The 21,463-nt window shown below is 39.7% G+C and overlaps 2 protein-coding genes across 2 annotated transcripts; one reads left to right on the top strand and one right to left on the bottom strand.

The window, feature by feature from the left end:
* Positions 1-1,113: 1,113 nt before the first annotated feature.
* Positions 1,114-3,351, bottom strand: LOC140244406 (uncharacterized). The gene is made up of 2 exons (XM_072324043.1): positions 3,324-3,351; positions 1,114-2,606 (listed from the first exon to the last, which is right to left on the bottom strand). The coding sequence occupies exons 1-2, from the start codon at positions 3,349-3,351 to the stop codon at positions 1,114-1,116; spliced, it is 1,521 nt and encodes a 506-aa protein (XP_072180144.1).
* A 7,215-nt stretch (positions 3,352-10,566) lies between these two features.
* Positions 10,567-20,124, top strand: LOC140244404 (uncharacterized). The gene is made up of 4 exons (XM_072324042.1): positions 10,567-10,654; positions 10,942-11,085; positions 12,818-13,159; positions 19,772-20,124. The coding sequence occupies exons 1-4, from the start codon at positions 10,567-10,569 to the stop codon at positions 20,122-20,124; spliced, it is 927 nt and encodes a 308-aa protein (XP_072180143.1).
* Positions 20,125-21,463: the final 1,339 nt, after the last annotated feature.

The following is a 21,463-nucleotide window of genomic DNA, read 5'->3' as shown; positions in this document are numbered from 1 at the left end:
AATTCAGCATCCCAAAATAGGATAAAGACAATCCATGTTTTTCACTTTTTCACCTTTCATAAGCATGAAATGCAGATATAAGAATTTCCATTTTGGCGTTTATTTTTAATATCTCAAATCCTCAGAAGTGCAAGAGCTGCATCATCCAAATTCAGATTCAGCAGCATTCTCAAGATAGGGTAAGACCATCAGTTCTCTTCAATTGATTAAACCATTTATAAGGAAATTTATGAAACATTCAAATTTGGCCGCCACCTTCAAATTCTCAAAATCATCAAGGACATAAAAGTCGCACCATCCAGATTCGGATTCGACGCCTCTGAGATAGCGTTAAAACATCACAAGACATTGTGCGGACGGTTATGTAAAACAAGGTTTGGCCCAAAATCTGACACTCAGATTTCATCTCGATATCTTACATACCGTATTTCCTTGTCTTTCGCTCTGCCTCACTCACCATTACACATACACACACACTACACTGTACACACACACATCCACACACAGAAAAGGGCTCCAGAAACAGATCCTCAGCAGAAATGGAGATGAAAAGGACGGATGACGTCTTGGTCAACGAAGAGGGCGCTTCGCAACATAAATCTCTGGTGACGAAAGGTGGAGGGCTAACTTCCGGAGGCGCTCCTTCCTCTAAGTTGACAAAGAAAGTCGTCGTCGGGATCGTCCTCCTGGTCGTTCTCCTTGTCGTCATCCTTGCCGTCATTGTCGCAGGTAAGGTACCGCCTAATCACAAGTCATAGCATTGTCCATGATCTGAAATGCGCTAATTTCTCTTGAAATATGACCCGCCAGTGAAACTAGATATTACTGAATAGCACATTACATGTACTATCAAAACTACTTAACCTTAAGAGATCTAACTACCTGATACCTATAATGTTAAAACAAACACTTTTATCGTCATTTCGCATTTATAAAAAGATAACTTCATGTAAAGTGGGACATAGCAAATTAGGTCTTTATTCATCTAGAGTTGTTCGTGTTCATATTTGTATTTAGTTGCCGTATGTGGTTGGATGAGCGTTCGTTTTATCACAATCAATTAAAATTACCTTTACTTGATAAGACTTTCGCCTGCTGGCTCTGCAGGCTTCTTCAGATCGAGCGTTGTGAGAAGGACTTCCCACGAGCCGACGTAGATGGCGCACGCCGATCTGAGAGAATGGGATCGTATATTGAGGAAAGTGAATATTGTCCGAGGTCTCGGTTGAAGGTTCTCCCTTGTTGTTTCCGAATGTGAATTGCTTCCCTTATCCAGCGTGAGGTTTTTCCAGAGTCTCTGGCTAGGATGGAACACTTCTTCCAGTTGATGTGGTGGTTTTCACTGGCCACATGGTCGCTGATGGCCGACTTGTGCATGTGGGAGGTGGATTCCTTCTTTTTCCCTCTTGTGTAGTAGGACGCACTAACTGTGTCTACCTCTAGTTTGTGTTCATTTTTTCTGGTGCCAAATTTCCTAGCTGTTTCTCCAATGTAGCTTCTTTCACAGTTACCACATGGAATCTGGTAAACTACCCCCGCTTGGTCATCGATGGATCGTTTGTCTTTTGGGTGGACTAGGATGTTCCTGAGTTTCTTGTGTGGCCTGAATGCTGTGGAGATGTGGTATTTCTGGTAAATCCTTTGCAATGCTTCCGAGGTACCCTTTACATATGGGATGGTTACCAATTTCCTCCTCTGATTGGTTGGTTTGGTCTGTGAGTTCTTCTTGGTTTGATTATCCCCCCTTTTCTTTTTGGCTTTCTTGAAAGACCAGCCAGGGTATCCACATTTCCTGAGAGAGGACTGGATGTGATCTTCCTCTTCCTTCAGGTCTGCTTCCTCCGTGACGATGCTGTGTGCTCTGTCCATGAGTGTACGGATGACCCCTAGTTTTTGATGGAGTGGATGGTGGGATTGGAAATTCAGGTATTGTCCCGTGTGTGTCTTTTTTCTGTAGACGACCATCTTGGTTGTGCCATCCGGTCTTTTTGTGATCTTGGTGTCCAGGAAAGGGATGGAATTATCAACCTCTAGCTCATGGGTAAATTTGATACTGCCTGTGTCATCGACTTGGTCTAGGTGTGCCTTGAGTCTGTCGACTGTGTCTGCCTTTACGATGGCAAGGATGTCATCTACATAACGCTTCCAAACTCTGGGTTTGATGTCATCATGAGCGGTGGCAATGGCTTCTTCTTCCAAGTATTCCATGAAGATGTTTGCGACAACGGGTGACACTGGGCTGCCCATAGCTGTTCCATATTTTTGGCGGTATATCTTGCCGTCAAAGCTGAAGTAGGTGGTCGACAAGATAAATTCAAGAAGCTTTATGATGTCGTCCACTGTGAGATTGGTCCTCTTGTGTAGTTCGGAGTCTTTCTGGAGTCTGTCCCTTACGATCTGAATGGATTGGTTGATTGGGGTGTTGGTGAAAAGGCTCACGACGTCGAACGAGACCAGAACTTCATGTTCTTCGAGTGTGATGTCCTTAAACTCTTCTGCCAAGTCCTTGGAGTTGAGTACATGATGATCTGTCTTCCCTACCACCGGTGACAATATGTCTGCTAATGACCTTGAGGTATTGTAACCGATGGATCCAATGTAATCCACTATGGGTCGGAGGGGAAAGCCTTCTTTGTGAGTCTTAGGGGTACAATACAGACGTGGTACATTCTCGGCCGTTGGATAGAGGTAGTCGTACTGTTTGGAAGTGATCTTGTTGTGAGCTTGTGAGCATTCTCATTCCCATTCTCTCAGATCGGCGTGCGCCATCTACGTCGGCTCGTGGGAAGTCCTTCTCACAACGCTCGATCTGAAGAAGCCTGCAGAGCCAGCAGGCGAAAGTCTTATCAAGTAAAGGTAATTTTAATTGATTGTGATAAAACGAACGCTCATCCAGTTGAATTTCCAATCAGATGAACCTTTTCAGCGAGTTGCCGTATGTGTTTGTTGTAAACCTAGATCGCCGCCATCCCACGAGTCATAGAGCCTACGAGTCATACAGCCCACGAGTCATACAGTCCAATAGCTCGACACTAGGCAAACAGGGCACTTTGACTCGTGGGTGTCGGTCTCGTGCGATGACTAAAGAATGATCTTGTAGCTATATACTGCTTATGATGTTTGTTTTGTGACAAGTTGATGGGAGGTCAGTCTCATAATTTTTATTCATTTTCTATGTTTTCTCAGGGCAAAAGAAGGAGTCCAGTATCACTCCGAGAGGTATGAAACATGTTTATGGAAGATTTGAATAGTGTGAAGCGATCTTATATACAATTTCTACGTTCATGTATCTGTCAAATGTTTGTATAGGTTTCTGCTTTTACCTGGACAGGTGTGAATGAAGAATTGCATTTCTTTGTGTCTGTAATATAGTGTCACGCGTGACGGTTGGTCGCCTGTAAAGCAATTGCGTTTCAGAAACACACCATAAAACAGTCAATTCGTTCCTTTCTTTGTTTGTATTTTGTTTTATTATTATTATTTTTGTGGATACTTTAAAGTCAGATAATGTATAGTAGGTTACTTTATGGTCCAGTTTTTGGTGTATGCAAAATCAATAATAATTTGTGAACATACAAGAGAAAAGGTAATGTTACATTCCTCAACCTTTTTCTGTTAGATTTTAATCATCAATGACTGTTTGAACCATTGCTTTATATTTAGGGTGTTCCCTCAGTATTGAGTGACAGTTCGTATACTGATCATTGGTAGTGTGTAATCATATGGCAATATATTTTATCACTCTTCAATATCTCACGGTACATTATTATGCAACGATCTAGAAGCTTTAAGTGACATCACAATTCGAAATGTCAATAAAAAAAAATGCAATTTCCATAGAGTTATGGGTTGTCTTTTTTTGACGGACCACAAAAATGGGGAACGTGCTCTAGCTCTGAGCCTTGCCAGCTGACTGCTAGCTTTCAGCCTGTTATGTCACATCTCCTATATATCACTCCTTCCTCATTATTTTGTGTTTATGTACGATTGTCATGATTTGATTAATAACATATTGCGTTTGAATTCTTGACAATAGCCATCTGATACTTCTTATTGATGAAGAAGATTATTGTTTCATTTCAGATCAATTCATTTCAGACCTTATTTTCAATATCATTTAAGATCCTTTAGATTCGATGACTTCAAAAAATTCATGAATCTTCATATCCGCCTTTCACAGATTATGTCGAATTGGAACTAGGAGCCGTTGACTACATGTCGTCCAATGACTATCCCAGGCCGGTGCCTGGAGAGGAGACTACGCATTCGACCGTCTTCGAGACACAGTTGACCAACTACGTCATCCGTTTTGAATTCACCCTCCTCCACATGGATGGACTGTCCTCGCTCCTCATTGACGACATTGACCCGACGAGGAACGCGACGTCGTCCCTTGCAGCCTTTTGATCAGGTGATCGGCCGACCACATTGTATTCGACGTCGAACAAAGTGGCGCTCACCTTCTCTCGCTCAAGTCAAGATGACGGAGTGGAAATTTCGGCCAAGATATATGTCACTCGCAAAGGAGGTTCGTGTCACAACAGTCTGGCTAGGCACTCAGAGATCTTGTTATCGTATCTTTGTCACAAAGATTTATTCCTCTCTCTCTACCTGTCTGTCCAGTCGTCTTGTCGTGTGCCCGAGATATACATGCGATTCAAGGAATCCATGCCCGGTAGATCGAACGACACAACGCACGTTGTAAGGCGCATGTTATACTTATGAGCCTGGACTGCGTTCGCGTCGTTCTGCTTGCATGGATTCCTTGAATCACGAGGATCTATCTATTAATCTATACATCTATCCATCCGTCTGTTTATCCCTGTCTCTCTTTGGTAGTACATTGGCAACTCTAATACAGTGCACTCTCCCTTGTAACCAAGTCCTTGGGGGTCATGGTCTCCTTTCGTTACATCGAAATTCCGTTATAGCCGGAAAGCAAAATACAAACATATTTATAGATAATTATTTTGGAACCTGATTTTGTTGTTGTTGTTGTTGTTGTTGTTGTTGTTGTTGTTGTTGTTGTTGTTGTAACGAGAATTTTGTTAAATAACCATGTTCGTTATAATGGGATCACACTGTAATTCACATTGAAATATAACAGGTTTTTTTTTTTCACAAACCAATTTTTAAAAGTTCCGGCTGTGACTTTCTCCTCCCATATACATTATGTATAACTGAAGAATTGGAAACTCGGATAACAATGTTGACGGAAAGAAGTGTGTTCACTATTCGGCTGTCGGTTATGTGCAGCTTCAATTTAATTCAAAGATAAAGTGTTATGATATTATCCCTTGATAACAGATAAAGTGTTATTATCCCTTGATAACTTCTGTGTTCAGTGTCTCTGAACTTTGACCCTTGGTTGTTGCTCAGCTCTTCCAGCCGTGAGTTGCAATTCCGTCACCGAGTGGGCGTGTCTTGATGGAATCACGTGCATCCCATTGGACCAGAGATGCGACAACGCAACGGATTGTCCATTGTACGGGGAGGACGAAGAAGCATGTGGTTGGTATTTTAAAGTCAAGTCCTCAAATAATGGGCTTAAATTGACCCTCTCATTAATTTTCTATGTTCTCTACTCAGTGTTGTATTTTGATTTCCCCTGTTTGTTTGTTTTGTGTGTGTGTGTTTTTTGGGGGGTTCTCTATTTTTTGACGTTAATTTCCAGACTGACACCAGTGGAAGGGGGTGGGGTTGGAGAGTTGGGGACACGTCCATCTGTTCTGTCTGGGTCTTGAGCCTCACCGGGCAGGATGGAGTGGGAGGGGGGGGGGGGACTTACCTACAGTAGTTTTTGTTTGTTTGTTTGTTTGTCTGTCTGTTTGATTGTTTGGGGTTCCGTGTCAAGTGTGTGTGTGTGTGTGTGTGTGTGTGTGTGTTTGGTGGATTTTTGTTGGCGTAACTGTGTTTGCTGCAACATGATCACTAGAATCAGTCTGCCGATAGAAAAAAAAATGGAATAGAGAATTAAAAGAAAGAGATAAAGAAATAAAGTCTTTTCTTTGCCACTTTGCAGCAGGGAAAGTTGTGGTTGAGGGGAAAAATTCGTTCTGAATACCTGTTCATAGGTAGACTTCCTGTAACAGGCGACCTAGAACATGTGATTAACTCTTCAAGAACGGGCCATCTGTGAACTGTACTTTCCACGAGGACCTCAATGTTATACATCCATTGGTGTGTCGCTAGAGTTTAAGTCGTTTGGTCATTATAAGGTCATGAAATGTAAGTATTTTTCATAGTCCTGATTCGTAAATTCTTATTCGATTGAACTTAAAACCACAATTTTAAGGCCATATGCTGCAGATACTGGAAAAACTTCAAAGAGCATATAGGTACAGTGTTAGAGAAAAACCTGTAAATAGTAGTGTTGATGAATTACGCCAATCATCCCACGCCTATCATCCCACTTTTGGAAACGTACTGTCTGTTTTCATCTTTCCCCAGACGCTTGTGGACATGGTCACTTCCTCTGTGGAGACGGGAAGTGTATCCCGATGTACATGGTGTGTGATTACATAGAGCAGTGTGTTGGAGGCGAGGATGAAGCGCTATGTCCCCATTGATTCACAGGTGAGCATGTCACCATTTTCCTCCATACGATGATAGGCGTTTCGGTTTTGTAAATCTTACCAACAATTGCGGGGGCTGTCATAATCGGACGTGGGTCGTATATCCACTGGACCAAAGAACTTCTGTGTGACATCCAGACTAGTGCTGGTTTTCATCCCTATAGCTTTCCATGCATCTTGGTTCAAATTAATGATTTCTTGCGTCAAGTAATTGTTGTTGTTTGTGTGTTTGTTTTTTCAACTTATTGACAAATTGCCCACCATCTACGTAATTAAACACAACTGTTTCGCATTTTAGGAGTAGAGTTGCTTTAAAGAAAATGAATCATGGGCATACTTACTGGGGCTAGATTCCAAAGAAGCAACTGCACCATAGAAGTTCGCTTTTTTGTCTCGCCCACCGGAGGTGAAGGCGAGACTAAGGGATCCAAATGTCGTCCGTCCGTCGTCCGTCCGTCGTCCGTCACAAATGTTAAAGTTTACCTGCAAGACTCTCTTATGATGTATAACTTGGCAACTGTTACAGCAATGGCAGCCAAACTTGGGTGATAGAAGCAGTGGCGTATCTAGGGAAAACGGCGCCCGGGGCAAGCACGAAAATTGCGCCCCTAATTTCTGAAAAAGTGTTCAACCCCAACCCCATCCCGGTGGGGACTTTAAACAAAGTCCACATGATGCTTTTTCAAGCACTTAAAAGGGATCTTTTGAGGGTGATTTAAATGTAATGAATTTTGATAGATTTTGGCGAGCGAGCGCAGCGAGCGAGCCGAACATTTTTGTATTTCAGCTTACAAAACATGGAATTCTTGTCATTTTTTGCTTACCAAATCTTACAATTCTAATCAAGATATAGTGACAGCCTTATAGATATCGAATTATACCAAAAAAACTGAGGACTTTAAAAAATACTCTAAATTAGTGCGCGCGAGTGAGCTGAAATTTGTGTCCTCGTCATCATCACGAATTGTTCTTATCTTTTTTTTATATAAATTTTGGCGAGCGAGCGCAGCGAGCGAGCCGAAAATTTTTGTATTTCAGCTTACAAAACATGGAATTCTTGTCATTTTTTTTGCTCATTGAATCTCACAATTATAGTGACGACCTTATAGATAACGATTTATACCAACAAACTGAGGACTTGAAAAAATACTCTAAATTAGTACGAGCGAGTGAGCCGAAATTTGTATATTTCCGCGTCATCATTATACCCCCGCCAAACGAAGTTTGAAGGGGGTATATAGGAATCAGCGGACGGTCGGGCGGTCGGGCGGGCGGTCGGTCGGGCGGTCGGGCGGTCGGGCGGTCGGTCCGTTGCAAATCTTGCGTCGCGAACTACTTCCTCAGTTTTCAACCGATTCCCATAAAACTTGGCACAGATGTGTGCCTTGGGTTGTAGATGTGCAAGACGTATTTTTTGACAGTACCCAAAAGTACGTTGCCATGGTAACGGCATATTATGGGCAAAAATGGGTACAAATCTTGCGTCGCGAACTCCTCCCACAGTTTTTGATCAATTTTTATGAAATTAGGTACAGATGTTCATCTGAATATGTTAATGTGCAAGACACATATTTCCGCAGTGGCAAAAAGTGCGTTGCCATGGTAACGGCATGTTATTGGTAAAATATAGGGCAAAATGCTTCATGGCAAAACTGCTTCATCAGTGTTCTTCCAATTCTCATGGAATACATATTGAATGTTTGTCTTAGGATGTAGGTCAGCATGACACATTTCTTGACAGTGACAAAAAGTATGTTGCCATGGTAACAGCTCACATATTATGAGCCAAAATGATGGAAAATTTTGTGTTGCAAACTACTTCCTCAGTTTTTGCCCAATTTCCGTGAAACTTGGTACAGATGTGTGCCTTTGGTTGTAGATGTGCAAGACGCATTTTTCGACAGTACCCGAAAGTACGCTGCCATGGTAACGGCATATTAATGGCAGAAGATCAAGGAAAGATCTTGCGGATTTAACTACTTCCTCAGTTTTTTGACCAAAGCTTATGAAATGTTGTTTTGACCAAAGCTTATGAAATGTTGTTTGGCGGGGGTATAACCAGTCGCTGTAGCGACATTTCTAGTTACGTTTTGTTCTTATCTTGTTTGATTTGTTGTTTTTTTTTTGTGCCCCCCCCCCCCTATGTTCGAAACCGTTGACGTCCTCTTTTGATCCAATTGGCGATCGCTTCAGAACGAATGAAATTGCAGCCGCTGCTCCGTGAAACATTTTGCCTGCTAAATATAAAATGACACGTGTGAACACAATAGAGACTGTCATTTTGTCACCATCACGTTTTGTTCTTACCTTCTTTTTTATATAAATTTTGGCGAGCGAGCGCAGCGAGCGAGCCGAAAATTTTTGTATTTCAGCTCACAGAACATGGAATTTTTGTGTAAACACAATAAACATTGTCATTTTGTCCGCGTCATCATCATGTTTTGTTTTTATCTTGTTTGATTTGGTTTTCTGCCCCCCCCCCCACCATTCTCCATCCCCCTTCCGGGCGAGTTTTTTTTTGTTTTCTTCTTCTTCTTCTTCTTTTTCTTCTTCTTTTCTTTTTTTCTTCTTCTTCTTCGTTTTTCCTTTTTTTTTCCTTCTTCTTCTTCGTTTTTTTTTGCGCCCCCAAGAAGTGGCGCCCGGGGCACGTGCCCCCCTTGCCCCCCCCCCCCCCCTAGATACGCCACTGGATAGAAGCACTAGGGGTATCTTCATGTTATAGTGTTGTCGGAGGTCATGTGATGATGTCAAAGGTCATTTGAGGTCATATATTAAAGAGTATGTGCAAGACTCTCTTTTCTATGTAAAGTTTACCTGCAAGACTCTCTTTTGACAAATAACTTCACATAAGTTGCTTGGATCACAACCTAACTTGGGTCATAGATGCACTGGGGGTACCTTCATGTTATGGTGCCGTTGGAGGTCACAGGATAAGGTCAAAGGTCATTTGAGGTCATACGTTAAAGTTTACCTGCAAGACTCTCTTCAGTCACACGTAACTCGACACATGTTGCTACAATGGCAATCAAACTTGGGTGATGGATGCACTGGGGGTACCTTCATGTTATGGTGCCGTAAGAGGTCACATGATAAGGTCAAAGGTCATTTGAGGTCATACGTTAAAGTTTACTTGCAAGACTCTCTTATCACACGTAACTCAGCACATGTTGCTACAATGGCAGTCAAACTTGGGTGATGGTAGATGTCTCTTAGGAAGTTGAAGGTAACCACAAGGTCAAAGGTCACAGACGGGTCAGCGAACTTTTAGGGCCCAATGTTAAGTTTTTAGGGTGCGTTTTGATTGTGGCTCATAACTTTTGATCCGTATGTCCGTTTGTGACCAAACTTGGATGGTAGATGTCCCTTGGGGAGTTAAAGGTCATCACAAGGTCAAAGGTCACAGAAAGGGGTCAACAAATTTTTAGGGCCCAATGTTATGTTTTTTATGGCACGTTTCGATTATGGCTCATTACTTTTGATCCCTTTGTCCGTTTGTGACCAAATTTGGATGGTAAATGTCCCTTGGGGTGTTGAAGGTCACCACAAGGTCAAAGGTCATAAGCAGGTCAATTAACTTCTGGGAGTTATAAAAAAATATTAATTCCTTGTACGCGAATGGGCGAGACACAATCTTGCACTTGCCTTGTTTAGCAAACCCCCCCCCCCCAAAAAAAAAAAAAAAAAATCATTTCGGACAGTCTTTGATGAAGCAAGATGCGTTTCTATAAATTCCATGAAATACCGGACTGTCATCAATTTGACATCTGCAATGATATCCCTATTTTTTTTTCGGAAATGATGAAGAAAAAGGAATGCATGAAATAATGGCAATGATAATTTCAATCGGACAACAAAATCGTCATGAAGGAGATGACGATGATAACAAAGAACAATCTGAATGGTAATACTCAGTATTTATTGTATCTTATTCTTGATGTTCTCACTGCGTATCCACCAGACTCGTGTCCATCCACGCACTTTTCATGCGACCATGGCTCATGTCTTCACCGTGGTAGAGTCTGCGATCACGTGTCTGATTGCTATGACGGTTCTGATGAATCCCCAGAACAATGTGGTGAGTGCACTAATCTATATATTATCTGGATATCTCTGAATGAAGAAATCCACTCCCCCCCCCCCCCCAAAAAAAAAAAAAAATCAAAAGAAAGAGAACAATATTCCCTAAGGAAATGATCCATAAAATGACAAAACTCGGATAAGAAATAAGAATGATTATGGCATCTTGAAATTCCACATTTTTCGGAAAACATCTCTTGACTATATTCCTGAGGAATATTCAGACGAGCGAATTGATGATATCATACCCTCACAATATTCATGTAGTTTCAAACTTTTCTTGACGCAGGTAAGTCATGCAATCTGAACACTGAGCTAACTTGTGACGATGGGTCGTGCAAATCGATCTTCTACGCCCGGTGTAACGGACGGCGGGACTGCCCCGGGATGGCCGACGAGATGAACTGCTCGACTTACCACGGCACGGCTACAGGTGAGTCTCTTTAACGGAAAAAAAAAATACATATATATATATATATATATATATATATATATATAATGCTTATCCTATATCCTTTCAAAAGGTAAAGTTGAAACTGACTTGTACACAAGATTGTATACTACCAATAATAATTGGTGTTCTACACCTATACTTGAGAGATGCTTCTACGGTAATTGAAATAATACAGAAATGTCATTCGCAGGAAAATAACTGCAGTTTATAGGTCTGTTTAAGTGAATCATTAGAGGGATGATATACTATTGGTTATGATCAAGCTTCAGGTTTCCATCCTTTTTGTGAGTTAATGATAAAGCTTTTGATAAATATCAAAGAGTATACAAGGCTAAGGAATTAAAAGTTTATTCACGAAAATAGGTTTTGAAATGGCTGACATTAAAAAACGAAGAGGTCCTGATAAGAGGTGGAACCTATCATTTACCAGCACCACTTTGTTTTGCTTTGGTTTTGGATATCTCAGTCGTTTTAAAACCGATTTGTTTCAAATAAACAGAATTATATGATCTTTGATCTTAATATTTTATAATTTGTTTTCTACTTATCTTGCAAAAAAAAGTTAAAATTTAAATCCCCACCTCAAACAAAACTATATCATTCATTTAGATGATAATTTAACCCAAATACATTATGTGGAATAATTGAATGCTGAAAAAAAAAATAGAAAAAATATTTTCAGATCTTCCCAAGAATTCACCGATGCAGATGTATTCTGACTAATGATATATATTTTAGGGGGGTCTTTTTTTTTTTGCATTCACAGAATCCAGATAGGATTTGCTGTCAAGTAATTTCGAAGTCAAACTTTCTTATGTGAAGATAAAAAAGAAATAGCAAACTCCCCACCATACATAAAGTCAAAGGAAAATACAATTAATATAAGTATTGGCGCACCCACTGAAACGATTCTATTCGTGTTCATACTGCAGAATTAAAGGGCATATGGAATGCAAATATATGTTGACTAATTTTTATGTTAATTTATGATACCCTGATTCTCACTTATAAATATCTGAATCCGTGCGACATATTTTCGTTGCATAAACTTTAGATTACGTAGATACACCCGTAACTTAAAGGGATGGTATTAGTGGAGGATGAGAATAGGGCTTTTAACTTTTTGTGAGATACCAAGAAACCACTTATGAAATAATACAGAACATACCATTCTAAGAGAAATTCAAAGTTTATTAAATGAAAATCAGTTTTGGAATGGCTGAGACACTGAAAAAAGAAAGTAAAACAAAGCGATATTAATAAAAGGTGGGTCCGACCTTTTCTTAGGATTACTCTGTTTTTAGATATCTCAGCCGTTTCAACACCATTTTTTTTTTTATCATATAAACGTTAAATCCCTCTTGGAATTATATTCTCTTTCATATTTCATAAGAAGTTTCTCACTGTCTCAACCAAAATTTAAGAAACCAGAAATTATGTCTCAACCAAAACTATACAAAATTATGATCCCTTTAAAGACGGCTTCCAAGGCACTGACGAGTAACAGATAGATCTCCTAAATCAAACCAGTTCAAAATCTGAAAGACCAAGACAATGATATAGGAGAGGAAAATAGAACTGAAATAGAATTAATGAAACTTAACAAAGAATGAGAACAGAAGGTTTAAGTAAAATGATGCTACTGACCTTCAATGATGAATTTTTTTTCTGCTTCTGTGTCTCTTTTTACCTTGGTGAACCCTTTTCACAGAGTTTATTGAACTCGGACTTTACCAGTCCGTTAACATCACTTCTCCTGATTGGCCGAAACCGTACGCTGCTGAAAGCTGGATGGCGTGGAAATTCCAGGGGCCACCTGAAAGTGCGTTTCGACTGGACTTTCTCCACTTCGATTTGTCCAGGTTTGCGTCAGTCATTCTCCATTACAACGGCAACCTCTCAGACTTCAGGAACAACGAGTTGCTTTCGAGATTACCGCCTGGCGAGATTGTGCTCCGTAGTCATGGGAACGAGTTGGCAGTGCAATTCGTCGGTGGGAGATATGGGGGCTCTTCTGGTTTCTTCCTCGCAGTAACTGCCCTTCCCTTTGGGGGTAAGTCTCTTTGCGTACAGCTCATTGTCTTGTGTTTTGTATGATGTGTCTTTTGTGGGGGGGGGGGGAGGTATCAAGAGAAGTTCCCTTCCGTTCATTCAGTTCAATTTATTTTCATAATACTTTCTCAAAGAAATTACAAGAACATTGACAGTAACACAACAAGCAAGAATACAAAATGAATACAACCATGTCTTATGATTGAAGAGAATAAAAAAGAGAACATACTGAACACAAGTTATTGGTCATATCATGATACAAAGGTGTCATAAGGCATTGGCAGAATGGGGCCTACATAAAAAGCTATAACGCTTGTAAAACTGTGTGTCCCGAATTAATAGGAGAACCGATATAATTACCTTGATTAACTAAAATTATTCCAGTACACAAATCAATATAGAGAATGAACTAATAGACTACATAAAAATTGCTTCGACCAGACTGTTTATATAGTACAAGTAACAAAGTATCCATTGGGCTTTGACCCCGAACTGACGAAAGTAATTGCAGCGCACTTCATCTTTGAACAAACTTGTTTACATACATTGTGAATATTTTCTATGCTTGTGGATGTAAAATAGCATAGAAAAGATGTGAATAGACTGAGTCCTGACATGCAACATTGAAACAAAATCACGACTGAGGCACAGAAATTAACCCACTTGTAGTGACCCTCATCAAACCCTCATCAAATGTTATTGTTGCTTTTTTCACAAAAGCCACAAACTCAATAAGCAGTCAATTTTTTTTTTTTTTTTTTTTTTTTTTTTTTTGTGGTGGTACCTGCATTCAACATTCCTATATTTCAGTCACTCACCGTTTGAAATACAAAAATCAAAAACAAATGAACTTATGTATATTCCAAACTACTGTTCCTTCCAATACAGACAGCGAACTGCCAGCATGTCATCCGAGCTTGTACTACTGTAACGGTACACATACGGCGGGGAACCCCGCCGTTTGTCTTAGCCAATGGCAGGTTTGCGACGGATATGAAGAGTGCCCTCTGGGGGATGACGAGAGAAATTGTACAAACGGCAAGTATTGTTTAAAGGAAGCCTGTCTTCTTCAACAATTTTGCTGTTTCTTACGGGTGGTGTTGTAATCATTTCTTATAATGATTGTTATTAGAAGGACATTGTCATTTCTATTTTCAAGAAGTTATTGGGCTGATATTCACTAAAGCAAATCCCACATTATACTCCTAGATTAACTCCGCAATACCCGATTATAGTAAATAGTGCTATAAATAGCAAGATTTGTGATTGGCCAGATTGATACCACGTGACGCGCATTGATTTTGTTATAGTGCATGACAAATATAACTATATTACACTCATGCGCAATTTATTTCATTTTACTTCATTATTATTCATTTTCAATAACGTGTACAACAAATGATCAGTTTGTGTTGTCTGAGTAGTGTCATTGATTTTTTTTTTTATTTCCAGATTTTATTGCTCAAAATAACATAGTCATTCTCATTTTCACAATTGTACATACATTACAACAACAATAATTTCTGATATCAGTAAAATAAAGACGTTTCATGCAGTTTTTACATAAAGAAAAAGTATTACTCAGTTGAGCACAATAAGTGCAATTCGAAATCATTATACAAAAGGATCAAAAGGCCTAGAGAAAGAACATAAAAAGAAGTAAAATATATACAGCAATATTCAACTCAAATAAACAACCGAAAACACTCCCACTAAATGAACAAAAATTGATGTATAAATGATGTATTCGCTATGAGCATCCATTTGAATCTGTATTAATCAGCCCTGGACTGAAGGGTCCGAATTCAAGAAGGTGGTAGGGTCCTATAATCTTGTCCATGGTTTAAACCATGGACAAAGACCATCGAGCGCCAATATGGCTATAAAGTGTCGCATGGAACATTTCGTTACGAAATCAGTCATTTCGTCGATGAAATGATTATTTTATAACAAAATGACAACATTTCGTCGAGGAATATTTTTCTTAACAAAACGTCTGATTTCATAATAAATTATTCCGTGCGACACTTGGAGCCCCATGGTCTTTGTCCATGGTTTAACCATGGACAATACTGTACCCCATTCGTGAATGCGGGCCAAGGTGTTCGATCCACCCAGTGGCGTATCTAGGGGGGGGGCAAGGGGGGCACGTGCCCCGGGCGCCACTTCTTGGGGGCGCAAAAAAAAACGAAGAAGAAGAAGGAAAAAAAAAGGAAAAAACGAAGAAGAAGAAGAAAAAAAGAAAAGAAGAAGAAAAAGAAGAAGAAGAAGAAGAAAACAAAAAAAACTCGCCCGGAAGGGGGATGGAGAATGGTGGGGGGGGCAGAAACCAAATCAAAACAGATAAAAAACAAAACATGATGATGACGCGGACAAATGACAATGTTTATTGTGTTTACACAAAAATTCCATGTTCTGTGAGCTGAAATACAAAAATTTTCGGCTCGCTCGCTGCGCTCGCTCGCCAAAATTTATATAAAAAAGAAGGTAAGAACAAAACGTGATGGTGACAAAATGACAGTCTCTATTGTGTTCACACGTGTCATTTTATATTTAGCAGGCAAAATGTTTCACGGAGCAGCGGCTGCAATTTCATTCGTTCTGAAGCGATCGCCAATTGGATCAAAAGAGGACGTCAACGGTTTCGAACATAGGGGGGGGGGGCACAAAAAAAACAACAAATCAAACAAGATAAGAACAAAACGTAACTAGAAATGTCGCTACAGCGACTGGTTATACCCCCGCCAAACAACATTTCATAAGCTTTGGTCAAAACAACATTTCATAAGCTTTGGTCAAAAAACTGAGGAAGTAGTTAAATCCGCAAGATCTTTCCTTGATCTTCTGCCATTAATATGCCGTTACCATGGCAGCGTACTTTCGGGTACTGTCGAAAAATGCGTCTTGCACATCTACAACCAAAGGCACACATCTGTACCAAGTTTCACGGAAATTGGGCAAAAACTGAGGAAGTAGTTTGCAACACAAAATTTTCCATCATTTTGGCTCATAATATGTGAGCTGTTACCATGGCAACATACTTTTTGTCACTGTCAAGAAATGTGTCATGCTGACCTACATCCTAAGACAAACATTCAATATGTATTCCATGAGAATTGGAAGAACACTGATGAAGCAGTTTTGCCATGAAGCATTTTGCCCTATATTTTACCAATAACATGCCGTTACCATGGCAACGCACTTTTTGCCACTGCGGAAATATGTGTCTTGCACATTAACATATTCAGATGAACATCTGTACCTAATTTCATAAAAATTGATCAAAAACTGTGGGAGGAGTTCGCGACGCAAGATTTGTACCCATTTTTGCCCATAATATGCCGTTACCATGGCAACGTACTTTTGGGTACTGTCAAAAAATACGTCTTGCACATCTACAACCCAAGGCACACATCTGTGCCAAGTTTTATGGGAATCGGTTGAAAACTGAGGAAGTAGTTCGCGACGCAAGATTTGCAACGGACCGACCGCCCGACCGCCCGACCGCCCGACCGACCGCCCGACCGACCGCCCGACCGCCCGACCGTCCGCTGATTCCTATATACCCCCTTCAAACTTCGTTTGGCGGGGGTATAATGATGACGCGGAAATATACAAATTTCGGCTCACTCGCTCGTACTAATTTAGAGTATTTTTTCAAGTCCTCAGTTTGTTGGTATAAATCGTTATCTATAAGGTCGTCACTATAATTGTGAGATTCAATGAGCAAAAAAAATGACAAGAATTCCATGTTTTGTAAGCTGAAATACAAAAATTTTCGGCTCGCTCGCTGCGCTCGCTCGCCAAAATTTATATAAAAAAAAGATAAGAACAATTCGTGATGATGACGAGGACACAAATTTCAGCTCACTCGCGCGCACTAATTTAGAGTATTTTTTAAAGTCCTCAGTTTTTTTGGTATAATTCGATATCTATAAGGCTGTCACTATATCTTGATTAGAATTGTAAGATTTGGTAAGCAAAAAATGACAAGAATTCCATGTTTTGTAAGCTGAAATACAAAAATGTTCGGCTCGCTCGCTGCGCTCGCTCGCCAAAATCTATCAAAATTCATTACATTTAAATCACCCTCAAAAGATCCCTTTTAAGTGCTTGAAAAAGCATCATGTGGACTTTGTTTAAAGTCCCCACCGGGATGGGGTTGGGGTTGAACACTTTTTCAGAAATTAGGGGCGCAATTTTCGTGCTTGCCCCGGGCGCCGTTTTCCCTAGATACGCCACTGGATCCACCTCCCATTCTCTGCCACTCCGAGGGGGATGCACTTAGTCTAGCCCAGCCTGCGAGTCTGTGGTATGATGTGCAATGTGCTGTGGACTTTAGATGTCGATTCGCACTAAAAATAGTGTTGTAGCTACATACTGCCAAAAGGCCGATCTCATGTAGGGTTAACTGTTATGTGAATTAACCACTGTCATCATTCATCGTTTCCCCGTATGGCTTCCACAAACCCTGTGTTTTAGGGAAAACTGGGTATGGTAAATCCCGTCGATAGCAAATACTAATTTACTCTTGTTCCTTAGCCTCTATAAATAACGATTAATAGCAATGTTTTGATTGCTTCCTTCTTTTGAGCAAAAGTGGAGACCGAAGTATCTTGGTGGATTGCGCATCTAACATTTTCCAACAGGAAAATAATGTTAGTCATTGTCTTTAGTATAATTCATGGGGCTAAATAAAAAAAAAAATATATATATATATAGGCAATCTCTTTCCTTCTATTCTACTGTTAATCAGATGCGTGGAACAAAGACACTTCCTACCAATGCAGCGGTTCTGGTTATAGTTACCATGATGAACGCATATGTAACAAATATCCAGACTGCCCGCTTCTAGATGACGAAACAAACTGTAAGTATATCGCAAAAATCTGTACCCGCATGCGATCGACAATGTAATCGATTTGGAAAGTTTGAAATCAAAGAGGTTCATTTTTCACTAGGAAACTGGAAAGATTTCCTTTCGGTCTTTTTCTTGAATTATAATTATGTCAATTTTGATTTTCAGTTGCAATGATCTAGACTTGCTTGTGTTCGTTCCACACTTCACCGTGCATGATTCGGTCCAATGTTATATTTTTTTTTTAAACCAGACTGATAAACCACTGTGTTTTGTTTCGAAATTCCATCTGAATATGTGTTAGTTTTGTACAAATTTTCTTCAACACTATGAATTTTTCAAATCTAGATGCTGTTAATACATATTGTAGTGTCGTTTCTCGGTTTCAGAGAAACATTCAATGAAGCTGATAATGAAACGGTTGAAATCTTTTTCACTTCATTACATAGGCACGTGTGCCAACACCGATTTTCAGTGCGATTCTGGTATGTGTTTGCCTACTTTGGCTGTCTGTAATTTCTTCTACGAGTGTCTTGGCGGGAAAGAGGACGAGATTGGGTGTGGTGATGACACAAATACCTGTAAGCTTCGATCTCTCTTAATTTGATCTTCCATTATTGGGTTATATGGGGATGGGAGGTTATGGTTATACTTCTTGAGAAATATCATTTCATTGATACACATTCTCTCTGTATATCAGTACAAGCGTGGGGGGGGGGGGGGTTCTGAATAGCCAGGCTTGATTTCACGTTGATAAGTATATTTTTAGGGGAAATGAATTAACACAACTATGAAAATCTGTAGTATTTGTCAATGCTACACCGTATTGCATTTATTCAAGGACAATGTTGATCTGCCATCATTTTTTTTTTTTTTTGTTTAAAAGATGTAAATTGTTCCGATGGTTAGGGAGAGCACACAATCGTACAGATGAATACTATTGCACGTACGGGTTGGATATGAATGATTGTTTTTGTTTTTACGAAAAACAGTCCTTTAATGCTTGAGATGGCATGTAAGCATTAATGTTGTAGTTTTTAAAGTCTTGATATCATGCAATATAAGAACTTTTAACTGATGGTTATAGATTTCAATGCGATAATTAAGTCATCAAAAGAATGTCTGCCCCGAGCTATTAACTCGAATCTACCAACAGTGTAATGTGTTCATTTTCTCTATCCACAGTAGATTCTTTCACTATAGTGTACAATGTAGTTCTTCTTCCATGCTACTAATATTACCAGGACCTTTATGCAAGAGGTGATGTTCGTTATTCCGAAGGTTTGTTACTCCGAAAATGAAATGAGGTTCGTTATTCCAAAAATTTGTTTTGCGAAACACAATTACAAGAAATAAGTGTGGTTATTCCAAAGGATCGTTTATCCGAAAATTAATGTAAAGACGATGGGTACTGACGAACTTTCGGAATTACGAACCCTATTTCCTTGTGGGATTAATATAACAAACATTCGGAATAACGAACGTTTTAAATAATGAACCTAATTTCATTTAAGGTTTAAGGTTCATTAAGGATTAACTTACCTTCGGAATAACAGACTGTAACCCTTGCAACGTATCTACTTACACTCCTGGTAAGGAGAGGTAATATGGAGAAAAAAAAATTGTCAACAGATGTACTCGCTGATCGGGATTCGAACCCATGCAGTCTCTCACGTAAGACTACAGACAGGTTACCGAACCGCAACACTACGCTTTACTTTTGCCAAGATACTTGTTCCACACGTGTGATTACAGTTTCTTTCGAGATCGACCCTCAAAACCCGGTCAATATCACCTCGCCGTGGGCTGCCCCGCAGAAAGTCTACAGCGGGATTGAATACGCCGAGTACCACATCGCTGCAGGGTCTGGACAGGTCATCGTGGCCTTCGTAGACGATTTCGACATCGAACAGTTTGCCGTGATTGCCATCACAGACGGCAGTAATGCTGAGGACCGCCAGAGAATTCTAGCTCTTTTCTACTTTAACGATCATCCACAGAAGATCTACTCGAAGACTAATGAGGTGACTGTCACTTACCACTATCACGAAGGAACTTCCAGCCGCCACAGAGGGTTCAGAATTGAGCTGCATGCTATTGAACAGTGATTGGTGTTCGCCTTTCTATCTTCAGTTCTTATCTGGTTATCTTGTTTTCGATATTTAGATCATTTGCCTCAAGAAACTTGAGTACAGCTGATCAGAATAAAATACTTTAAAGCTTTTGATTTCTCAATAACATCTGTCTGAGATTTGCCAAAAAGATGTGAATTTGTATTATATCAAATGCTAATATGCATTCGAATCCGTCTTAATATGACATAAAGACATTCGGTCAAGAATCAGCAATAGTTTACGATGATCATAATGAACAACATCGGAATCAATGGTCATCAGTAACTACATTGAATATATGCAATTTAGCAAGGAATGTTTAAAATCGTAGGATTGACAAAGCGACAAACTCTTAGCAGACTACTACAGAAATTTCGGTATTAAACCATGGTTAGTTATCATTCTAGTTGTAATTTGTTTGAAATTTGATCTTCTGCTTGAAGGAGAATGAAGCCCAAATATACATGTGGATTGAGGGAATTCAGTAATAAACTGTATAAGTAGAAAAAGTAAATGAGCGGTGGATTAGAATACTACGTTTTCTGACGTCACACGTGGACAACGATAATTATAAAGAAAATAATGAAGAAAATTCAGTATGCATTTGCGCTCTTCTACCATTTATGACAGAGCACTTGACTCACCTTCTTTCAGGAAAGCACTGGAATATTATCGATGTGCTGTACATATATTATTGCTGCATTCACTCAACCCACGAATGTACAGTTGGTTTTCATTTCCCTTTAAATCGGCACATGTCACCACAATGCAAAAATGTACCGAATTCACGGAAGAAGGTGGTGCAGTTGATCGAGACATTAGAAAGCAGTCGATAATGTCAGCGTGTGTTGTGTAGGAGAGTCACAGCGATTTTTGGTGAAACGCCAACAATATCTGGCATGGATTGAAGCAGATGACAAAACTACCCAACTGGAGAAATTTGTGTGTGAAGTGTTAAGCAAAGTTCGAGCAAAAGAAAATGCTTACAGTAAGAATATAAACACAAGAATCGTTTACCAGAATATTGGAACTACGCATGCAAAGTCAGCGCATTATAATATTGTACTGATTGAAGTCCAAACGTTCAAAGAATGTTTATGGAATATTTCATGGTCATGATTGCGCTTCTTATGTCGACCTATATGCATCTTTTTTCTTCATATTAAAGTTCGATTACATACATCTTTTTCTGGTAATGTCATTTTGTGAGATTGCACGGTTAATGGTTTCGTGTGACACCGAGAATCCAGCATAGTGGGAGATTTGAAAGACAATAGAATTAAACAGACAATTATATATATATATATATATATATATATATATACATATATAT

This window comes from Diadema setosum, chromosome 21 (assembly GCF_964275005.1).
Source record: "Diadema setosum chromosome 21, eeDiaSeto1, whole genome shotgun sequence".
NCBI classification, from domain to species: domain Eukaryota; kingdom Metazoa; phylum Echinodermata; class Echinoidea; order Diadematoida; family Diadematidae; genus Diadema; species Diadema setosum.
Note: the sequence above shows the minus strand (reverse complement) of the source record. Positions and strands in the feature narration are given on the sequence as shown.

Coding starts and splice junctions, on each gene's coding strand:
- LOC140244406 (XM_072324043.1), bottom strand. CDS start 3,351: ATGCAATTCTTCATTCACACCTGTCCAG. Junction 2,607..3,323: donor CTTCATTCACACCTGTCCAG/GTAAAAGCAGAA, acceptor TCCGACCCATAG/TGGATTACATTGGATCCATC.
- LOC140244404 (XM_072324042.1), top strand. CDS start 10,567: ATGGCTCATGTCTTCACCGTGGTAGAGTCTGCGATCACGTGTCTGATT. Junction 10,655..10,941: donor TCCCCAGAACAATGTGGTGA/GTGCACTAATCT, acceptor TTCTTGACGCAG/GTAAGTCATGCAATCTGAAC. Junction 13,160..19,771: donor AACTGCCCTTCCCTTTGGGG/GTAAGTCTCTTT, acceptor GTGTGATTACAG/TTTCTTTCGAGATCGACCCT.